Source organism: Rousettus aegyptiacus, unplaced genomic scaffold, assembly GCF_014176215.1.
Source record: "Rousettus aegyptiacus isolate mRouAeg1 unplaced genomic scaffold, mRouAeg1.p scaffold_m13_p_10, whole genome shotgun sequence".
Classification (NCBI taxonomy): Eukaryota; Metazoa; Chordata; class Mammalia; order Chiroptera; family Pteropodidae; genus Rousettus; species Rousettus aegyptiacus.
Window position 1 is genome coordinate 38,250,181 of NW_023416285.1, and position 24,556 is coordinate 38,274,736.

The following is a 24,556-nucleotide window of genomic DNA, read 5'->3' on the forward strand; positions in this document are numbered from 1 at the left end:
AACAAAATAAAGGATAAAAGGATATGATCACATCAATAGATGAAGCAAAAGCATCTGACAAAATCCAACATCTATTCATGATAAAAACACTCAGCAAAGTAGGGAGGAGAGGGATCATACCTCAACAAAATCAAGATCATGTATGACAAACATACAGCTAACATCATACTCAAGGGTGAAAAGCTGAAAAATTTTTCTTTAAGACAAGGAACAAGACAAGGATGTCTATTTTCATGACTTTTATTCAATGTAATATTGGAAGTCCTAGCTACCGAAATCAGACAAAATAAATAAAAGGCATCCAAATTAGAAAGAAAGAAGTAAAACTGTCATTATTTGCAGATGACATACTATACAGAAAACTCTAAAAATTCCACCAAAAAACTATCAGAATAAATGAATTCAGTAAACTGGTAGGATGCAAAATTAATATTAGAAATCAGTTGTATTTTTATACATCAATAAGAAACTATCATAAAGAGAACAAGAAAACAATCCCATTTACTATAAAATACCTAGGAATAAATTTACTCAAGGAGTTAAAAGACTTTTATTTGGAAAACTATAAAACAGTGAAGAAAGAAATTTAAGAAGTTATAAATAAATGGAATCATATGTTGTGGTCATGGCTAGAAAAAATTAACATCAATAAAATGTCCATACTGCCTAAAGCAATCTATAGATTCAATGCAATCCCTATAAAAAAACAAATTTTCACAAACCAAAAGACATAGAACTAGAACTAGAACACATAATCCTAAAATTTATATGAAACTACAAAATAAATAAATAGCCAACACGATCTTGAGAAAGAACAAAATTGCAAGTATTACCCTAGTAGGGGGCCCCAACCTGTGGGCTATGGACTGGTATTTGTCCGTGGCCTGTTAGGAACTGGGCTGCACAGCAGAAAGTGAGCAGCAGGCGAGTAAGTAAAGTTTCACCTGTATATGAAGCTGCTCCCCAGCTCTAGCATCACCACCTCAGTTCCGCCTCAGATCAGGCATTCTATTCTCATAGGTGCACAGGTCCCTGGTGCCAAAAATGTTAAGGATCACTGTCCTACTTGATGTCAAACTATACTACAAAGCTGTAGTAATCAAAACAGCATGGTACTGGCATAAAACAGACATATAGATCAATGCAACAGAATAAAGAGACCAGAAATAAACCCATACCTGTATGGTCAATTAATCTATGACAAAAGAGACATGAATATACAACAGGGTAAAAACAGTCTCTTCAATAAGTGTTGGGAAAACTGAACAGATACATGTAAAATATAAAACTAGATCTCTTACATGCATCATATACAAGAATAAACTCAAAACAGATTAAATTCTTAAATGTAAGACCTCCAAACCATAAAACTCCTAGAAGAAAACATAGGCGGTAAACTTTTTGACATCAGTCTCTGCAATGTGTTTTTTTCGATATGTTTCTTTGGGAAAGGACACAAAAGAAAAAAATAACAAACAGGTCCATATCAAACTAGTGAGTTTTTTTATAGCAAAGGAAACCATCACACACGCAAGAAAAGTCTACCTACTGAATGTGAGAAGATATTTGTCAGTGATATATCTGATTAGGGGTTGATATACAAATATATAAAGAACTCATACAACTCAACAGCAAAAAAAAAAAAAAAAAAAAAGTAAAAAAAATCTGATATAAAAATGGGCAGAGGACCTGAGTAGATTTCTCCAAAGAGGACATACAGATGGCTGAACATCACTAATCATCGGGAAAATCATGAAGTAAAACCATAGCAAGATATCACTTCACAACTGTCAGAATGGCTGTCATCAATGACTCAAGAACAATAATTGTTGGCAAGGATGTGGAGAAAATAGAACTCTCGTGCACTGTTGGTGGGAATATAAATTGGTGTACTCACTTAAAAAAAAATAAGTACAACATTCCTCAAAAAATTAAAAAAGGGACTACCATATGGCCCAGCACACCTACTTCTGGGTATTTATCCAAAGAAATCCAAAATACTCATTTGAAAAGATATATGCACTCCTAGTTCACTGCAACAGTATTTGTAATAGCCAAGATATGGAAGAAACCTAAGTGTCCATCGATAGATGAATGGATAAAGAAGAGGTAGTACATAAATATAATGGACTATTACTTAGCCATAAAAAATAAAATTTTGTCATTTGCGACAACACAGAAGGATCTAAAAGGTATTATGCTAACTAAATTAAGTCAGCTAGAGAAAGACAAATACCATATGATTTCCCTTTATTTGAAATCTAAAACACAAAATAAATGAACAATCAAAACAGAAACAAACTAATAGATACAGAGAATAAATCGATGGTTACCAAATGGTATGGGAGTTTGGGAAATGGGTGAAAAACATGAAGGGATTAAAAAGTACAGATTGAATGGTTATAAAAAGAGTCTTGAGGATGTAAAATACAGCATAGGGAATATAGTCAATATTAGAATAGCTATGTATGCTGTTAGATGTGTACTAGGCTTATAGGTATGATCGTGTCATAAGTTATAGAAACATACAATCACTATGTTGTATATCTGACCTTAATATAATACTGTATGTTGACTGTAAATAAAAAGTAAAAATTAACAAAAATAATAAATATATACATAAATAAATCCTGCCTCTGCCAGCTATATGACTTTGGGCAAGTTGCCCATGTAATTTGTGAAGATTAAATTAAATCATGCCTCTAAAGCACTTAGAACAATGTCTAGCATGGAGCAACTGATCGATAAATTGTGCTTCTACCATGAAAAAAAAAATTGAATTAGTTTCTTTCTGAAGAACTGTCATGAAATTAAAGAATTTTTATGTCAGTATATTTATCAAATAATATTTTTTACATTTTTATTTAAACTAGATTAATTTAGAGGAAAAAATACAATTGGAGCCATTTAGTGAAGTTTGCTCATTTTTTGTGGTTTTCCCACTCTTGGGTATATGGATTGGCTGAGTCCTCCCTGACCACTTGGAGTTTGTTACCTGTGACCATTTGATTTACTTTGTTTTGACCAATAAAATATGAGAAGTGTTATGTGCCACTTCTGAGTGAAAATTTAAGACCCATTGTGCAATTTGTGATTCTCTCTTCCCCTTAAAGGCTACAACATAACCAATGAAGATTGTTCCAATGGCTTGCGTCTTACAGTGAGGGCAGAGAGCTGCTTGTCAGCCAGCAAGAAATGTACAGCATAAGCAATAAATAAGTAAATAAGCAAATAAATGAAAAGTTAAAGTGACTACAATTTGGGAATTGTTTCTGCAGTTTAACTATGGATGTAGTTTAACTATGGATTCACCACACAGTGCAGTGATTCAGGATGTGGATTCTAGAATCAGGACTGCTTAGATTTATATCCCAACTCTCTTGCTACCTGTTTAATATGGCCTTGAGAATTTTACAACACCTTGCTGTGACTTTATTTCATCCTTTGTAAAATGAGAATGACAATAGTCTTATCTTAGTTTTGTTTCATTTAAGATTACATGAGTTAGCACACATAAAACACTGAATACTGTTTAGCACATAGTAGCACCAACTAAATATTAGCCATTATTCTCTTCACTGAACTACAGCAAAATTGCATTTGCTCATGTTTGTAAAATTAGTATGATTACTCATAATTATAAAAATAAAAGGCAAAAATTTACCTTATTAGAATGTTAGTTTTAATATCTATTACTTTTTGAAAGGCAGCATATCACAGAATGAGGTTTATGTGATATCTCCCTATAAGCAGAATATTTTATTTACAATATTATCTTTTTAAATTATGACAAGTGTGAGCAATGTGAGATTAGTGACACCAATATTATTCACTAGCATCGATGGGAAAGTATTTCTTTTACTCTGGTGTTAGTATACCAGCATTTTCCCAGTAGATGTTGTATCACAAGACTTAGCATGAGTAACAGTATAGTGAACTGAGAAGCCAAAGACTAATAAGTAGTACTTTAGCCTAAGCACTGATAAACTTTCTGTTGTGACTTTGGACAAATAAGTAAACTTCTTTGAATTCATTTTCAGACAAGTGACCTAACTAAATCTGTAAAGCAAGGTGGTGGAATTAGTTACCTCTGAGCTCCAGCCACCTCCACCATCTTTAAAGAAGATTGTGAAATCTTATAAAATATGTTCCTCATTTTAAAGAGCTAATACCTTGGTTGAGGCGATAAGAGCAGGGCACATGAGATAACCACAGACAATTTCAAGTATTCTATAATTCATCTAATTGGCAACAGAAAGTTGTCTTTTAAAGTTGCAGGCTATGGATCCAGAGGGCCTATGCTTCGATACAGCCCAGTAATTTTCTAGTATGTCATTTTGGGCAAATTACTTGTCTATATGTCAGCTTTTTTGCTTGCAAAAGGATATCAGATAACGGTAGCTATCTCATAAACTTTATGAGGATTAAAATATTTAAAATAAACCCTTTAGAACAGCACTTGATACATTATAAGAGTCATAAATATTAGCCACATTGAACTGCAAAATGATTTAGAAAAGATGGAGATCAGTATGTCTGGAGAAGCTAGGAAATATGTTGGAGGTAGGCTGGGGAATATGAAACTTGGTGGGGTCTTTTATCATGTGAACAAGTTCACAGAAAAAAAATAGCTCTATAAAATAGGGGACTGATGCAAATAAAGGCATTGATATTGGATTTAGTTTTTCTTTTTTGTGCTTTCTTTAATGGGAATTTTTCTACTATACTTTTGATATATACTAAGTTGAAGAAAATAAAATAAAGAATAGAGATTTTGCAAAAATAAACCCACATCTAAAATATCTTAAGACTAGGTATTTTATATTTAATTAAACACATAATGAAGTATATAGCATAACTGAAAAAAAGATAAAGGAAAAAATATATCTAGTCCAATTAGCTGAATTATTGCTCCAGTAGAAGTAATTTTGAATAAATAGCAAATGGAGATATTTAGAATTTTAAAAATCATTTTAGATGTTAAATTCATTTTTAAAAAATATAACATATAAATAACTGGTTCTTCTCTTATCCAGTATATTAGAAAATATATTCAAAAAACTTTTTTAAAAAAGCTTTACTTTTTCTCCTCCAATTGTATCATAAAATTCTTGACCTTCAAAAATGGCAATTCCTGAAAGCTAGACTTAAGTGAAAAATAAGAGGAAACAAAAAGAATCTCCAAGATAAACAATATCCTATCGCTGGCCTCAAATTGTGTTTTGAAACATTTACAACACAAAAGACAAACAAAAAAATCTACTGCAATTTTGAGTTAGATAAACTTTTTCTTATACAGCTTCACTTTACCATTAAAGAGAAATGAAAAATGTGGACATTGGGTTTACTATTCCATTCCAATAGACTATTAATCTCAGAATGAATGGTGGTCATGAAGTAGGTGGAGAGGAGTTAAACTAACTGACTTTTCTAGGAGAAAGAAAAGAAGGTAAACATCTAATCTTGTCAACATAAAAACTGGATCTCCGGGAAAATAAATAATATTTGTTTGAAGAAAGGTCTTCATATATGGAAATTTTAATAGCATGTCCCTGGTTAAAGACTGATTCGAGTATATAAACTTAGAAACTGTGGATTTATGATAATGGTTCCCTGAAAAATGTCACACTATTGGGATATAAGGTAGAAGTGTTTCATAGATGAAACAATCCTTCCTCCTGCTGTGCGAAGTAACCCCACGAAACCTCACTTGGCGATCTTATTTATTACTCTGGATCAGACAGCAGATGTTCAGTGAGGATAAAAGAGCTTAAAGAGCTGCTCCCAACATCTCGTTTTTCATCAGAGCTAGACTGCCAGAATTTTGAAAGATTAGTAAAGTTTAGTGTTAGTCTGATTTGACAATTTGATTGTCCGTGTTAGCTCAGATAATATTTTTTTCATTAAAACCAACAATAAATTTCCAATGTATATATGACATTCTACTAAATGTTTATTTGTTAAATCTAATTAATAAGTGTTTTTGCTTTCTAATGATTACATTCATGCATATAAGATTTTACTCGTATTTGCTTTACTGAAATGAATATGGTAGTTTTCAAAAGACTAGTCATTAATCTTAGGATCCTATTCTTAAAATTCATTTAACTACACCCAAATAACACTCAGATGATAGAGATCTCCAAAAACAAGTCATAAAGCTGTATAAAAATTGTACTAGTAAATGAAACTCCAAATCTACATGAACACAATATCATCTTAAAAAACACACACGCGCGCGCGCACACACACACCCCATGATGTCAAGAAAATCAAAATCTGTGTAGCATATTTATTGACAAATGAAGTTACTTGTTCTCTCAAGTTCACTCTGTTATTCTTAGTGAAAAAAGGTACACATCGATCTCTTCCTAGGTCAGAAATTCTGCCAGCCTTATGAAGAAGAAACTTCTATGAAGAGCCTAAGAAACTTCTATGAAGAGCATAACATTTATTCACTCTTTCTGGTCTCTATATTCAAAATTTATTAGTCCATAAGCCTTTCAAATTGTTCATCAAAGTTTAAGCTACTGGCTGTTCCTGAAAGGCGTATGGGAAAACTTCCTTCATCTCTTGAGTCATAACTTAAAGAAAGTTAGAAACCTAGTAAAACTGACCTAAATCTTTAAGAGAAGTATAACAATAATGATTTTACCTTTGTCACAATACTCGTTTGTCTCCATCAGAATCCACTTAGAATTCGTCATTGCTCTTCCCCTTTCTTTCTTAGAAATGCTCATGTTACCTAGACATTTCTTCCACCTAATCAAGTTCCTTTTTTAAAAAGATAACTTTAAAATGAGAGTTTCCTCATTCCATGTGTGTGCATATATATATATATATGTATATATATATATACATATATATATATGTGTGTGTGTATATAATCTGACTACAATGATTATAAAGGATGCAATAAATAGCTTTCAAATTTAAGGAAGTCTCTAGAAAATATTATAATTTGCCTCCTGTTCATAAATCTCCTGTGTGTTGGTATATAGTGTTTAAAGAGGAAAATGGAAAAGTGGAGAAACATTTTCATAAAACAAAGGTAAGAGAATACCTAATAGATTTACTGAATGTTCGAGTCAGAGTAAAAAATAAAATGCTTACATATCTTTCTACCCCTACCCCCATTTTAAGGCTATTCAACTCTTCTCCATTATAATTAATGATATAAATATATTATACAAATTCAAATATTCAAAAGACATCAACTGGAAGGCAGAGGACAGTCTCATAGTTCTTAACGCTTATTAATCTCAGGAATAACAGTTCTTTTCAATGAAGATATATGTTTCAATCTATTCTTGGCACATGAACTTCTTTCAACTATATATATCAAATGAGACTGATGCATTTAAAAATATACAAATTACTGTTATAATTTTTTTAAAGGTGCTAGTATATCATAATGGTGATTACTGATACAAAAAAAAAAGAGAGATTTTTTTAGAGTGATTATATAAGAGAAATTAATATAGGCTAGCACTATACTTGAACTCCGTAACGACAAGCATGCACACACACAAAAAAAACATGAAAAGCATCCCCTTGTTAAATTCGGATATTACTGGCTCTAACAGCAAGTTAAATGTGGAAAAGATAGCACATTTTGTTTTTTAAATATTTAAAACATTATCAAATTTAGGAAATTATGAAAATACAATTTTGAATGCTTTAGCAAGGAAATTTTCATGTGTATCTTAATAAAAATCATATGCGTATAAGATATTCTTATTCTCATTAAAATAATTTAAAACACAACTACATGTCATAAATCTAACTGAGAATTATAACTTGCCTATATTTAAAAATATGATACTATTTAACAAGCATATATTTTGGGGTACTAAAATTAAACTTTCAGAATGACTTAAAATATAAAGTATGTGTTAACAATTATTAAAATACATAGCAAAAGTATCCTTGGTTTTCCTTCTAAGCAGTTTCTATATCTGAATAATTCTCACTATTATATAAAATTATTTCCTTCCTCATATACATTATCTTAGACAATTAGGCATTAACATAGTAAATCTTCATCATAACAGTGATCTCTATTCCATAATGCAAATTTTAGAGAAATTCAATCTTTAATTATATCTAACACATATGCAGTATGCCATTATCTCTATATGTACACATGTAATATTATGTATAATTTATATTTAGTTTTGCAATCATGCAATCAACCAGCATTCTGAAATGAGGAAAACAAAAATTCCTGACTTTGATCTGGAACATCTGAATATAATTCATGGCTTTGAGATGTTAGAAAAGTTACATGAATTGAGAAAATGACTCGATCTCTTCAAATTCTACTTTTCTTACTTGGAAAAAGAATATACTTAAACTTTCCATCTCTTATTTTTAGTGACTGTCAGAGTATTTCAGACAAACATGGCATGCATAATGGTGAAACATAATGTATCCTTTTATCAATAAATAATAATGATGCATTATTTGCAACAGTCAGATATACTCTGATGCCTCTTGCTTCTGTGGGGAACATAATCAACCTTAGGTTGTTACACCCTGGAATATAGTACAATAATTACAATAGTTCTTATAAATTTTTCCAAAAACAATAACAACACCTCAACATTGTTTTTAATCAACTTTTAATCCAATCAAATACAAAACAACATTTTATAGTTAAATAGACAGATTATATAATAAATATTGTGAGAAGGTCTGAATATGTTCTTCTACAAAAGTAAAATTATTAACCTGTAAACATGTTCAGCCCAAGTTCCATAAGGAAGAAGGAAGAAGTAGAAAGAAGGAGGAGGGAGGAGGAGGAGGAGAAGGAGCAGGGAGGAGGGAGAGAGAGGGAGAGAAAAAGAGGGAGAGAAAAGAAAGAACGAGAGAGGGGAGAAAAGAGGGAGGGAATGAGGGGGAAAGGGGGAGAGAGAGAAAAAAAGCACAAAGACCAAGCCCTAACCCAATACGAGCTCCTACCTCTCCTCTATCTCTGCGCTACGCGCTCCTGTCCGCACTCCCTCGCTCCCCCACTCCAACCCCTAAGCCATCACCTCCCCCTCATCCGCACCTCCCTCCACGATCGACTCCCTCTTCCTCCCCCCCCCTCCCCCCCGCCCCTCCTCCCCCCGCCCCCTAACCCGCCCCCCCTCGCAACCTCCCTCCCCGCCCTCCGAAACCCCACTAAGACCTCCTACCTCCCGCCAGTAAAAAAGAAAATAGAAAAAAGAAGAAAGCAAGAGAGAAAGAAAGAGGTTTCTGTTTTCTGAGCAGCATGAAATGTACTGGTGTTGAAGAGAAATCATAAAATTGCATCTTTTGATGTAGGTATCTTTTTGCTCTGTATTGACAGTTTCTGCTACATTGCTTTTGAGGCAAAAGTACATTTATCGACTTAATCTAGTAACTAATACTTTTTTTTTCCTTTGCATCATAGTCAAAATACCTTTAATTGAGTTCTTCTTCAGAATGATATTGCCTTCAAGTTGATAAAAATCTTAACTGGGAGTGCTTTATGTAGGTAATACAGCTTCTTACATTATCTACACTTAAAGTTCTCGAATATAAAATAAGATAATGAAAAGAAAGAGATAAAAATAAGATAGAAGAATAAACTCTGGAAAACTGTTAGAGGAACAAATAAGTTTTTGTAATTTGGATCATAAAAGGGTGCTTTAAGGAACAAAGTTAACAAAGACACACAATGTTTTCATGTAAATAAATATATTTATAGTTTCATTTTAAAACTGCAGTTTAAATCCAGCATTTGATCATGTATATGTCACATAATTCCAATAATTTGACATTTTATAACATATATCTGAATGATACAATCATTAATCATGATTATTTCATTTCATCTCTTCAAAATAGAGAACTCAGTAAAACCTGCTTTCCTTTCCTTACATTACCCTGCACCCTGCCCACAACACTGAGCCACTCTGTGCTCTATCACTGATCCTTGCAATAAACTATAACATTCAAGAGTGCCATGTTGCCACCTGGTCATTTGATAATTAAAGTAAACTATTATAGAAAGTCAATAAACAAAGACACATCAGAATCAGGTAGTGATGCCAAGTACAGAAGACAGGCTTTCACTTGTGAAGTTTCACTCAAGAAACTTCCCTCAATATAAGATCCATATCTAGTAAATTTTCTTCACTTGTTTAGAGAAATAGCGTTCTGAATTCCTGTAGTTAGAATAAGATTCTTCGTTATTTATTCCATTTGAAGACATAGTTCATTCATCTTTTAGTCTCAATGCAAGGAAAAAAATAGTTTAGTTCTTCACTAGAAACTGTCCCACTAGAATGGAGAAACTGGAAGCATTATTTTCAAACTTATCCAATATGCATAGAATGTGTGGTAAAATTAAATGAAAACTATAATCAGAGAGACAAATGATATAAGTAAGAAAGTTGAACAAAAAGTACATACTGCCAAGTGGAATATTACATTCTAGAATGAGGTATACCCAGAAATAGTTTTTAAATAAGTCTATTTTTGTTTTAAAAATAAAACAAGAATAAGGTAGGAATATGTTAGTTGAAACTGCATCAGTATTTTATGCAATTTGGTACAAATGCAAAGAGTGTGAAATATATGGAATGAAGACATTTCTGTATTACACATTCAGAGAAAGAGCTAACATATGGAATAATGGAAAATTGATTATTTTTGATATTTAATATGTCAATGATTCATGATACATTCCTTATGATCAAATAATGATTTAACTTAGGTCGAAATATGTACTGGTTTAAATAAACCTTCAGTGGATGTAGGATTCCACAGGGCCTTGAAAAGAAGAAAACAAAAATAAATAAATGAATGACATCAAATTAATAAAACAAAATGAAATGAAATTTAATATGAACATAGAAAACGTTTAAACACAAATAAAAACAGAACAACATAACACTGTTCTATTTATGATCTTCTAAGTCAAAACTGCTATTTTATTTAAATTTATTAAAAAGTTTATATTAGTAATGCTTACAGGCTCCCAACTTCCAGTTAAATACACTTTACTAACAAACACAAGGTGAAAGAGGAGATATTTGGACTAAATGTTATTATTTCCTTGGTTTTGTGAGTAGTCAAAAAATAACAGTTTTATTCAACTCTTTCTTTTATGTATTCCTCAAGTAGAAAACTTCAAGAAAATTAAATAATTAAATGATAGGTCAGTCTTACATGATTCTCCTGATAATTTTGTAAATCATATTTAGTTACCATCCCAGGTTCTAAACACAAAGCTCCAACAGAATTTTGTCAATCAGAAGCAATTATTATCATTATTTTTAAATCTCAATACTTCATTGTAGTTTCAAGTGACAGAAAACTAAAACATTTAAAAATCTTTTATCTAAAAATAAAAAAAGAATTCCATTGTTCAGATAATATGGATAAAAAGAAATATAGGATCCAAGAAGTATAGAATATGGTACCTGCCCCCAAGGAATGCAGAATTTAGTTGGACAGATATAAATACAAAAAAAGATAAACTATACTACAAGATGTAGGTTTTATGTGAATATATAGGATATATATATATGTATATATATGCATGTATGCACACACATATATGCATATCTAGACACACACACGTGCGCATGCATACACACACACACACACATATATATATATATATATCAGTATGTATTGAGAACTAATAATACATAGCACTGACAATAAGACAAAAGGTTATATAGGACTGATAACTGCTGAGGTAGTTCTATAATATGAGAGGTCACTCCTAGTTTGGGTGGTCTAATTAAGGATATAAGATAGAGTTTGGCCCCAAATGAGAGATATGTTATGGGGGAGGGGTGGTCCAGATAAAATGGTTAAAAGCAAAGTAAAATAAACAAACAAACCATAACACTAAATAACTGAAACAAGATAAAGTAATTTATGCTGGTGTAGTTTAAGTGGAATAAAAAATTTATGTTTAGAAGCAGTAGGAGCTAAAATTGCATAAATAGGAAAGGGCGTTCATTTTAGCAGCTATAGATGCTAAATTGAGGTATGTGAAATTTATCCTTTAAGCCTAGTGAGCCCTAGAGAGAGAGGGAGAGAAGGAGAGAAGAAGAGAGGAAGAGTTTTAAAGTAGAAATAAAACACAATGGAAGCTGTGTGTTTTGTTTTTCTGTTTTTGCATATTTATTTGTGGTGTTATATAGATTAAAATGTGCACACCCTGTGCACAGGCGCACAAGACCGAAACCAATATGAAGAATTCCTAAAGTAGCGAGGAGTATTATAATATTTCCCGTCAAAATGCTTATTCAGGTTTGTTAACTGTTGACCCATCACTCAGGTTATAGCTCAAGGGCAACATTCTCAGAAGTTTTCCCTGAAAGTCTTTTCTAGGCACAAGATCTCCTGTTCACATGATTTGTTTCTTAATATCATCTTTCTGCTTATTTCTATCATGTCTCTTATCGCTGAGAAATTCTCTTCTTTAGTTCTATCATTTCTAATTTATTATTTGTCTTCATCCACTAGAATATGAAGTATTTGAAGAAAAGAAACTTATCTATTCTCGCTCACTGCTAAAATCAGTGCATGGAATACCATCTTTTTATTTTTATTAAATGACTGTATACATGAAAAGGGTTAAATATCTTATGAAGAAAGGAACCACAGGTCTATAACTGTATATTATACATAAAGGCAGATATATATTTGCCAACTAAACATGTTCTTTAAAAAAAAAAAAAGTCTGCAGAATCATTAAAACTAACAGATGCCCAGTATCTGCTCTCCAAATGCTAGTTGAATCGATGTGAAAAAAATAGTGGGAAAATATTTTTATATTTTATGTATTTTAGAAATCTGGAATTCTGCTTTCCAAATCACAATCTAAACCTAAGTCAGCCCACACTTAAGGGAAACACTTCACTGTGCAGAAAACTTAACATACACCAAACAGAATCCTCCAACTCAGCTTTAGCTAGCTCACTTTATCCTACAAAACAGGACTTCCTAGACAATCATGCTCTATTTTATCTTGCTGCTTCTAATGCTGCATAAAACTTCTGGGCAAGAGCCCAAAATCCCCCAGGAAAAGTACCTACTTGTGAGGCACTGCACTCCACAAACCATCGATTGTTTTCACTTGAATAAAAGACATTTAATTCATTATTAAATTGTATTTTTATCATTTGACAGATTGACAACTAGGATAGAATCTGAAGCTCTCAGCTGAAGATTCTGGGTGTAGCTCCCAGATACATGTGAAGGTACCTACAGAGTTTTATTTGGGGGTTGCTGCCCCTCAAGGATCTCTAGGAAGCTTCTCTCAGATGTAGCTTCACTTATTTTGTGTTCTGAGCTCTTTGAGGTTGTTTGTTCTAATTCTTCCAGTTGGAAAATTGGGGTGGGGAGATTTCGGATTTTTACAGAGTAAAACTAGAGTGTGAAAGATTCCAGATTTTTACAATGAGACTCGTAGGTCTCAGGAACTGTGTGCAAGCAGGCAGAAATAGTAAATCTTCTCGAATTAGGAAGCATTATTTTAATAAGGAAAAATAATGAACACCACTCAATCTAAAGAAAGCAGGAACACATTCTGGGATTTCTGCCCTTTTTGTGATATAGAAATAAGATACAAATAACTGCACATTTCTAAAATATTGGCAAGAAATAACCAAAAGTAATTTAGAATTACAGTAGCCATTCTGAGGCTCTTATAAACTAGACACAGTTATATATACTTATGAAGAGCTTTTGAATGTAGATACTCAAAAACTAAATAAAAAGAATGGGATACTTTCTTCTATCGGTATGCTGATGTCTAATGAAAAGCTACTGAATCAAAAGTCATGTCTCTTTTAAAGATTCCTTACAAAAAGCCACCACCCAGTTAAAAGGACAGAAATATAAACAATCAGAAAGACACTCCACACAGTGCCTCTAATCAGGACTGTATCTTTTCCTTTCACGCTCCCTCCTCCTAACAACCCCGAGACTCTCAACTCACTGTTTTGAAGATCTTATCACTCAATTCCCTTTTTAAAATTCAGGCCAATAAAAAAATCCTAATAAAAACAAGGATGCCCCTAAATTTATTCCCCAAACCATTTTTACACTATGGCTCAGGTCTGAACTATGAGCCATAGTAAAGACTTCCCTAAATCAAGGAATATCCTCAAAAACTAACTGAGGAATTTAGAATCATGATTAATGTTTATGACTCAGGATTCGGAAACTCAAAAATGGTTGAGAGAGGCTGACTGGATGAATCCTAAAGGGGAGCTTAGATCAGAAGCCGAGCTACTGCCAGAGATGCTAGATGAGCTCGCAGAATGGCTTGGAATTTTTTGAAGGCCATTCCCAGAATATTCTCACTAAGTACAATTCTGACTCTTGTACACACAAAAAAGGATGAATCAGTAGATTTTAGAACTAGATTCAAAACTTTATTTCTGAGGCATTCGGGTTTTACTGAAATAACTTCCTCAAATCAATCTGCTCTCACTTTCCCTCTTTATAAGCAGCCTCTTCCTGGATCTTTCCAGTATGATTCAGCATAATAGACCAGAATAGGAAAGTCATGACTGTTGACAAAGTGTGTATTCTGGCTGAACATTTTGAACGTATTTTAGAATTGAGAAAAAAAAAAAAAAAAAAAACAAAGCTACCAAATTCACAGCCCTCAAGATCCAAACATTTCAAGGGTTTCACCTAACAAATAAGTTATCTATCATTTTAAACTCAAAAGGCCTGACCTATACAATTCTGGTCCTCAAGCCCATGTCACATCTCTGAACAGACAAGATACTGGAAAAGGAACTGTTCCCAAAGAAAACAAATACTGAATCCATCTTTCATACTTCCAAACCACCTCAAAGATGTGGCTTCTAGGGAAATATACAAAAGTTGGTTCCTATAGCTCCTCTAAGTGAATACGGTGAAATTCTAATAAAAATAAATGAAGAAACATATATAGCTTTAGTAGACACTGGAGTGACCTTACCTATGTTAAGAAGCCAGCCCTCCAAGTGAAAAACAATATAAAATAGTACAGGTTTCAAAGATACAAAGAGACTACCCATCAAAACCAGATGACCCAAGAACAATCATACTTTCTTTCTTCATTATTCAATCCCTTTGAATTTAATCAGTTGAGACCTTTTATCTAAATTATGAGGGCACAAATTTTACTACCAATGGAGAAATAACCCTTGAATTCCCTGACCAACCTAAATCAGAATTATTATATGCCCTACAATTTATTATAGATAACACTGAAGATGAGTCACCCTCTGAGACTCTGGAGTTGTCTGAAGTTTCCCAGACTTTTTGGGCAACTCCATTATCAAACATTGTAATAACCAAGAGTGCTGAACTCATAAAAATTGAAAGAGACTCTATCAAACGTTTACCTAAGTTGCCTCAATATAAATTAAAACTAGAAGCTATGCAATGACTCACCCCCCCACTGTCAAATTTTTAATTTCCCAAAGATTATCTACCCCTTGCATCAGCCCTTGTAACATTGTTTTTTTGTTTGTTTGTTTGTTTTTTTAATAGAAGAGTTCTAAATTGCAAAGTCAATTTTCCTGAGGATGAGCCAAGAAAGAACTTGGGGAGATCCAGGATTCAGGACAGGTGTTGAAAGGTGGGTACACTGAATAAACCAAAAGAACAATCTTTTTTCTGATTTTTCTGATCTGAGAGGCAAAGGGCTGTACTGCAAAAAAATGTTCTTCTCCTCCCCAGAGACCCAGAGGAGAGACCTTAGCTTACTCTCTCTTTTTAACAATGTTTTCATCCCAAGCCGGATGTTAAAGCACTCCCATTTTTATCAATTAAGAAGCCCAAAGGGTAAGGGTGACGACTCACCTAAGATTTAAGGGAGATAAATAAAATTGCAATTCCTCATTTTCTAGGGGTACCCAATCCAAATGCCTTATCACAGATCCCACCATATCCTAAATGACTCATAATAGTAAACTTATGTTCATTCATCTTTCTCTAGCATCCCTGTGGTTCCGAATAGCCAATATTTATTTGCCTTTATATGGAACAATAGGCAATATACTCGGACGATATTGCCTCAGAGATTTACTGAAGTACCCACCTATTTTCCCAAGTCCTGTATTAAGATCTAAGCACCCTATAATTCCCACAGGGGTCCTCATTGTTACAATATGTGAGTGTCTGTTCTCCTACTTAGGAAGCCTCTAAATTAGATTCTATATATTTACTTCAACAGTTGGCAAACGAAGGTCACATGGCTTCAAAGGAAAACCTTCAGTTTTGCAAATAGGTTGGTTGTTCACTATTTAGGACATGACTTAAGAGTTCAGCGGATTTCACTTTCTCCTAAGCATATAGAATTAATACAAAATTTTCTAAAATCTACCACAAAAACAACAACAACATAGAGGGCTTTTAGGCCTGGCAGGCTATTGCCAGCTTTGAATTTCTAATTTTTCCTTGGGAGCTTCCCGTTTTCATGCACTCACCAAAACCTCAGCACTGGAACTCCTACAAAGACAAGCATGACTAAGCATTTACTGAACTTAAGACAGCCCTCCAAAATCCTCCAGGATTGGCCCTACTAACTCTGACAAGTGTTTTACCTTATTTGTCCATGAGGGGAATAATCAGGGTTTAGGAATTCTAATTCAAGACCAAGGTGGAAGAATGATACTTATTGAATATTATAGGATTCAATTAAAGTCACTAGCTAGAGCTTACCCAAAGTGTCTTAAGCGAGTCACAGCTGCAGCTAAATTAGCAGAAGTCTCAGCAGATCTGACCATAGGAAACGATGCTCATCTCCAAACACCTCATGTTTTTCAGAATCTTCTAAACTTAGCTGTAACTGAACATCTTTCCTCAAGTAGACTCATAACTTATGATCAATTACTTTTATCTCCATCTAATATTTGTCTTAAATACAACTTTAATCCTGCTACCTTACTTCCCTTATCAGGTAAGGGAGAAGAACATAACTGTGAGACAGTTATTATCTAATTAGTTACTGCACGTCTAGATTTAAAGCATATACTCCCACATAACCCATATTTAATTCAATATGTGGATGGATCCTATATTGAAAACAAACATGGGAAATATTAAAATATTCAGCAAGTCATTATTGAATATGAGTTAATTGAATGCAGATTTCTCCTACAATGTAATTCAGCACAACAGGCAGAATTACTTGCCTTGACCAGAGCGTGCATAATCATTTAAGAAAAACCAGTTAACATTTACATTGACAGCCTCTATGCCTTTGGTGTGATACATAGTTTTGGAATGTCATGGAAACAAAAAGGTTTTCTAACTTCAAGCAGCAATCCTATTAAAACTGGGGTACAAGTAGAAGAATTTCTGCCTGCCATTCTACTCCCTTGTAAGTCTACTATAATTAAGATTGAGGTTCGCACTAAAAGAATTGAGTCCAAGTACCAGGGAAATCCACTGGAAGATTTTCAGGCCAAATCTACTGCATTCAGAGATTGATGAAACCCACTGCATGGTTCAAAGGCCCATTAATTTTCTAACTCAACTTCACACATCACAGGTCATCATTTCACAAGGAAATACTTTCCCTCCAGGGAACAGCAAAACCGAAAATCAAAGGGTTGTAAATTCAAGGTGTTCTTCAAGCTCTAGAAGGTCAGGAAGCCTGCCTGGTTCTCTTGGATTTCCTCAAGGTGCCCCTAACTCCACATATGACATTCTGTGACACACCAAGGGTCAGAAAAAAAATCATTCAAATTAAGAAACCATATTGGTGGGAAAATTGCCATTAAGGCTACAACTACAGTTTTTACTGGTGCAAGACCTGTCAAACTCATAATCCTGGTAAAACCATCTCAGTTTCAGGAAGAATAACTCTGTCCCTGATGAGACCACTTGAACATTTGCAAATGAATTTTATTAATTTGCTCTAGCACAAGGTTATCAATATGCATTAGTCATTGTTCACTTATTTTCTGGATAGGTTGAGGTCTTTCCCTTTAGAAAGGCCAATACACTTACTGTTGAAAGGAAAAAAAAAAAAAACATGTAGAAAATGTTACCCCATCTTGGGATATACCTAGAGAAATTTTCAGCAACTAAGGGGCTATTTCGCCAAATTGTGCAGGCCCTCCACAAGATGCACCACACCCACAGCATCACCACTGCCCCTGCCATTCTCAATCACCAAGAAACGCTGAGAAAAAAAAAAAAAAAATGGCATCCTCAAACTTAACTACCAAAGTTTTCAGAATCCACAGAACTGCCATGGCCTGACAATCTACCCTTAGCTCTGTTTACTCTACAAAGCACACCATATGAAACTCACAAATTAACTCCTTAGGAAATTATCACAGGAAGACCTATGTCCCTTATGGTCAAACCTCATATTGACACTATTCTGATTTATCCTGACATAGCACAGTATTTCAAATCTCTTATGTATTATTCCAAAGCATATTTCCAACAGCTTAAAGAAGGCTTTCCTAATGTAGATTCCATAAACTTTCCTCCTCACAAACTAGAACTCAGGTCTTTAGGAACAGACATAAAAAAAAAGTCCGCTTTTGCCCCTCAGTGAAAGCGACCCTACCAAGTGGTCCTCACCACTAGCACAGAAGCCAAGTTTCAGGACATCGGACCCTTAATCTACACTTCTCTGATGAAGATAGACTTGGGCTCCCACCACCAGCCTTCAACTCTAGCTTACATGAAGTAGACGACTTCGACCCAAGGTGCCAGATTATAACTTCTTTAGCTTCAAGCATAATGCCCTTTTTCTCCTTTTGTCATTGGTCCAGAAAAAACACTGTCATCTGTATCTCCCAGGACACTGTTGAGGGGTTAACTTTTCAGACTATGGGACTGGTCATCAGAAAACTCTTATCTGTCCATGATGTAACATGCATGCTGGCTTTCCCTGTGCCCATTTTTCTTCCATTCCCATTGTCACCATAAACTACAATTAACTTCCCTTAGGAGTTACTTACAAAATCCAACTTTTAAAGTCAGAACATCCCATGCCTTGCTTTAACTTCTCTTGTCATAACTGTATGAGCTCAGATAGACAGGAAGGAATACTTTTAAAAACATCAATACATGTTCACCACCTCATTCTTATGATTATCCAACAACGAACTGCTCCTGGCCTAGAACTGCACATTTTTCCATAAGCTCCCACCTCTGCAGAGTTTACAATTTTATTTTAGAAAATTATCTTCCCAAACTAGATGAAAACCTAACTGATCAATGCTTAATTGGGAAAATGAAAAATTCTAACCAAATAAATCCATTGATGATATTACTTTAATGGGAGTAGTGTATTCCCCAGCAGGGTTTAATTTGTTTGTAGCGGTTTTAGGAAAAACATTCTTCTAGGGCCTATGAATGCCCGGATGGCTGGTGCTTAACCAGAGAGTGCCATTTTCACTATTCAACTGTATCCCTAACTTTTCACAGTCAAACGGACTTCTCAGTGGTCAACTCCCCTCAATTTGCATTATTGAACTAAACAGGAACTACCAAGAGGCATTCATGATTCCAGAATCATTTCCTTTGGCAGGTCCCTACTCCCCCATCTAGATATAAGTCCAAATGAGGTTATGATCGCGAATCTCTCCTTAACTCTTGAAGATAATGCAGAATCTGCTGTTAAAGTAATGGTTGTCCAACAAAAATCCCTAGGTTCTATGACCAAAGAAGTTTTTGATGATAGAACAGCCCTTGACTATTTATCGCTGAGCAAGGAGGTGTCTGTGGGTGACCAACAGCACTTGCAACTCTTGGATTAACACTTCTGAGGAAGTGGAGAATCAGCTACATAAGATCACAGAATAAGCCATTTGACTTAAGAAAAATACTTTTTCAATGGAGTCTTTCTTTGGTCTATTTGATTTTGGTTTGAAACATGAGGACCATGGCTTTGGAATGCCGTACAAATGTTGGGTATTATCCGCCTTATAGTCATTCTAAAAGGTACACTGCAAGCACGCAGCTGCTGGAAACCAGACAAATAATTTCCCTTTGCCTAGAATGCCAAAAATGAGATGAAGAAAAGAGCCATTTCAGGAGCAGAGACCTCAATATCTTAATCCATGTTTCCAGTTTAAGATAGAGCCTGACTCCAAAATAAAGAGCAATAATGTCTTACATTTCTATCAATACTCTAAGTACACCTCCCAGTACAATTAAGAGTATTGATCGGAAGGAGGCAACTGATAAAGGAAATTTGTATATTGGAACTCACAAAATGGAGGTTGCTCCAGTGGCCAGATTCACCTCTTAAATCTAAACCTAAGTCAGCCCACCCTTACTGGGAAATACCTCATTACATACACTGATCACAATCTTCCAACTCAGCTTTAGCTAGCTCACTTACCCTAGCAGACGAGATTTGTTTAGCTAGCTTTCCTCTCTAGGAAATCCCCAATCACCTAGCCAATCATGGCCCATTCTGTATTGCTGCTTCTAATGCTCTGTAAAACTTGCTCTTGTCCAAAATCTTCCAGGAAGAGTATTTTCACTGCTTGTGAATTACTTCACTCCACAACCCATGGATTGTTATCCCTTAAGAACATTAAAGCCTTTATTAAACTGTATTTTCTTTGTCATGTGACAAATGTATTTTAAGCCTTCTGATATTCAAATTTTTAATAAAACTCTAATATAATTCCACTTTGCAATATTTTAAAATATGTTAGTAAAATCGAGAGGAAAATATAATAGGTTGAATATGTTCAGAGACACAAATATCGCTAAAATATACGACACTAACATTTCTTCTGCCATAAACATTTATAATATTCTAGTACTTGTCACACAGTGAGGACAAAAAGCCCCAATACTTTTTTTTTTTTTTTTTGTCATTTTTAGCTAGTAGAACACAAAGAGGACTGCAAGGAAACATTAAAGCTCAACTAATGAGAATAAATGATTCCCTATGACCACTCTGTAGAGATAGCAATAATTTAAAAAACACAATTCTCTTTATGATTAACCACTATGGGGATATTGTAAATCAGTTACAAAATAGATAATCTTGGGTTTTAAACATAATGCATTCAATATATTGCCAAATTACGGGGGGAGGGGGGAACTCCAATACTAAATATTTACTTTTAATAATTATACTTTAGAATTGTCTTAATTTTGTTTCCTCAAAAAATTCCAAGTTATTTTATTTTCTGTAAAAGTAATACTTGAAATTAAATACAATGTACAAACATAATTCCATATCATTATGGCAGTGCTAGGGAGTGTGCTTTTTTAAAAAAAATATATTTCTACACTGAAATTACAAATGTATTACTATACAGGCACATATTGTAATGCAAAAGAGATAAATAGAAAAGAGATAAGTAGAAATATGGATATAAAATAATATATTTCTAACAAATAGAGGAGGTCACATCAACTTTTATGTATTTATTTCCACATTTTCTTCCTTAACAAAATGAGATCACACTGTACATTTTTTAAGTTACTATACTTGCTTTCCTGCCCAGGTAAAGACATTTACCTTTCCATATCAATATATTTCCACTTCATCTAATAGCTATCTTTGTTCAAATTTCCTCAAATATTCTTCAAATACATGATATCGCTGAACTACTCAACCGAAAATTTAGTACTGGACCATGCACCGCATGCAATTAAATGCCATTGAAATCTTGCTTCTAATTTAAAAAAAATATAAAATAGCCTTTCATTTACTGTGAAAACGTCTAAGCACACCTAAAAATAGAAAAACTGGTGCCATTAACACCTGCATAGCTACCACCTAGACTCAGCAATTAAGAGTTGTCATAGTTGTTTTCCAGTGTTTTTTCTTTCTCTACACCACACTACATTTGTCATTATGTCTCTTCAGTTTGTTTAATTAAGATAATTCCCAGTTTTTAATGGCACTTTCCTTCTTTAAGGGTACATGTCAGTTGTCTCAGAATACTGTACATTTGGAATCTGATTGACTCATGGTATTGTTTTACATATCCATCTACCTCTTGTGTGCATCGTATACTGAAAGTTAGGTCTATAAGCTTAATCTTTTCAGGTTAAATGTCTCTGACTATTGATTTATACCCTTTCAGTGGGCATAGTTAAAAAACATTCTTTAGTAAATATGAGTTCATGCTGGTAGATTCTATTTAAATATATTACAGGATTCTTCCCCTTCAACTTTTTCATTTGATTTTCATCATTACATTTCTTTTCTCTCATCTTGGAACTTTGGGTATTAGTAAAGCTCAATTTAATTATTCATTGAAACTTACATATAAATAGCTTCAAAATTATTTTAACAGTAGCAATAATAGAAATATAATTTTACTACCAAGTCAAATTTTAGATTTTTCTGCAGTTCTCTTTGTCCTTAGACTATGGCCAACTAAAGATATATGACCAGAGAAAGTGTTCCAAATTACTTTTTTAAAAAATATTTACCTGTGGTGATACATTTGATGTACAATTAAGATTATCTATTTTAAGAGGATTTTAATCTTTTAGTTTTCTTTTTCCATGAAAACTATATTTTAATATATACACAAAATATTTCACTTTATTGTCATGTCTTCTACAGTGATCTATATTTCTCTCTTGCACTCCCTATGGGTAAATATTTTTATTATTCTGATTTCTGTTAACTGTTCACATAGAAAATATTACAGAAATGAAATACTATGCAACTGCTTCACATCTTATTTCATTTATTAACATAGTCTAGAGGTTATACCATATCAGAATAATGATGTTCACCCTCCCCTCTTTTTTGCCTTACAGCCCTCCATTTTGTGACTAGGAGCCATTACGAAACAGAACCCTCCACTGGACATATGTGTTATTTTCCAACAAATTACAAATAACGCCCTTAAAGGAAAACCTTATGGAGATACTATTTTGTATATATGAATCTGTATATTCAGGGTAGATTTTTAGGGACAGCATTGCTAGGTGTAGGAAAAAATATATATAATTTTGTTACATTTTTCAAAATTCCCCTCTATAGAAAATTATGCTATATGATGTTACTGTTCTTTTATATATGTAGCAAAAATTATTAATATTACAGTAAGATAATATTCATTATATTTGAAATGCCAAAAGTATATGTAAATACATGTTTATGTACATGTAATACATATGTAATGATTTGGTGTTCACATGTTTATTTTGATATACTAAAAAATCAAGATGGAGTAAAAAACTTTTAAAAGTGTAGAAAATAACATATACTCACAAGTAATTTTTGTATATTTTTATAATTTACATTGAGTTTCTTTTACTTTTATATTGCTTAAGACACATAGAGTGATTCATTAATGATATTTCCTGAAAGAAGAAATGTTAATCCTTTCAGATTCAATTAGGGTTTGTAGCAACTTTCCCATAAATTAAAAAAAGACTTCTAAGTAACATTTTTGGAACAACATTAAGTGTTTCTTATAATCTTAAAAGTTGAAAAACACTATACTTCCAGTTCTACATTAGTCTTTTCTTAGGCTTAAAAAATAAACAATTCATCAATTTTTTAGGTTATACTCAATGCAATGCAAGAAAATGATAAACCAGTTGATAGTACTTTTCTTCTTGAAAAGTACTTTATAAGAAACTATACCTTAAACAAATTTTCCTCTAATTTCATGGATTAAATCCAAATCTTAAAATTATAATAAATATCTACAGGATAATGACAAATCTGAAGAAATTGATATGTAAAGAACTTTGACTCTTCTAAGTAGTCTCAACTGAAAATTAAACTCTTTTGGTATAAATTTTCTCTATGGTAATTCAGCCTTATAAATTTAAAATATCGATTAACGTCTTAACAATGTGGTGTCATATAAAAGTATTATTTCCTGGTATTTTTTATTTATAGAGCATGAGGTAAATGGTATACATGTGGCTCTTTTCAGGAAACTTTCTATAAAGAAATATCATGAAAATTTCCATTTCTATGCCTGTTTAGTATGAAGCCAAACATTTATGAAACTTTTTTTTTCCCTTTAGCTCTTTACAGTTATTCTGAAACAACTTTAAACTTTATTTTGAAACACTTGTTAAAGAGAACAGCATAAGCCCCAAATGGTGTCACTTGTGCTAAAGCCCGTGACACTAAACCTAGATTTATTACCTCACCTAATTGGTGTTGCAAGCTCTCCTAAGAACAAAACCTTAATCAACCAATCTGGAATTTTCTGATCAACACTGATGAGGTAATTGGTCATGTGGGATCTCCCTATCCCCCATAGAAAGAGGCAATCTGCATGATAAAAAATCTTTGCTGCTCCTTTCCTCCCAAAAGATGATGCCCAAATCTAAAAATAATCCTTTCTTTTCCCTTGTTATGAGCTCCCTTGCCCCACCTTTCCTCTTATACAAAACTTTCCATTTATAAAACTCCTTGGAACACTCTTCTAGTTGCTAGATGGATTGCCCTAGGAGTCATGAAACACTTAATAAAGCCAATTAGATCTTCAAGTTTACTCAGATGAATTTTGTTCTTTTAACACACTAATTATCTAATATTGTAATGTCTTTTTCCCCTAAAATCATTAACAGAAGTTTTATTTGCAGAAGGTACAAGCTA

At 33.3% G+C, this 24,556-nt stretch overlaps 1 protein-coding gene across 7 annotated transcripts in view; it reads right to left on the reverse strand.

The window, feature by feature from the left end:
- Positions 1–24,556, reverse strand: part of CCSER1 (coiled-coil serine rich protein 1) — a 1,108,427-nt gene that overhangs the window by 474,557 nt on the left and 609,314 nt on the right. Inside the window, exon 10 of one of the 7 annotated variants that reach the window (XM_036226736.1) lies at positions 9,259–10,785. The exons of the other annotated variants lie outside the window; for them this stretch is intronic. Within the exon in view, the coding sequence (XP_036082629.1) occupies positions 10,726–10,785 (60 nt within the window). The 3' untranslated portion in view covers positions 9,259–10,725. Of the gene's footprint in view, positions 1–9,258; positions 10,786–24,556 lie in introns of those variants that run through there. 7 annotated transcript variants of the gene reach the window in all.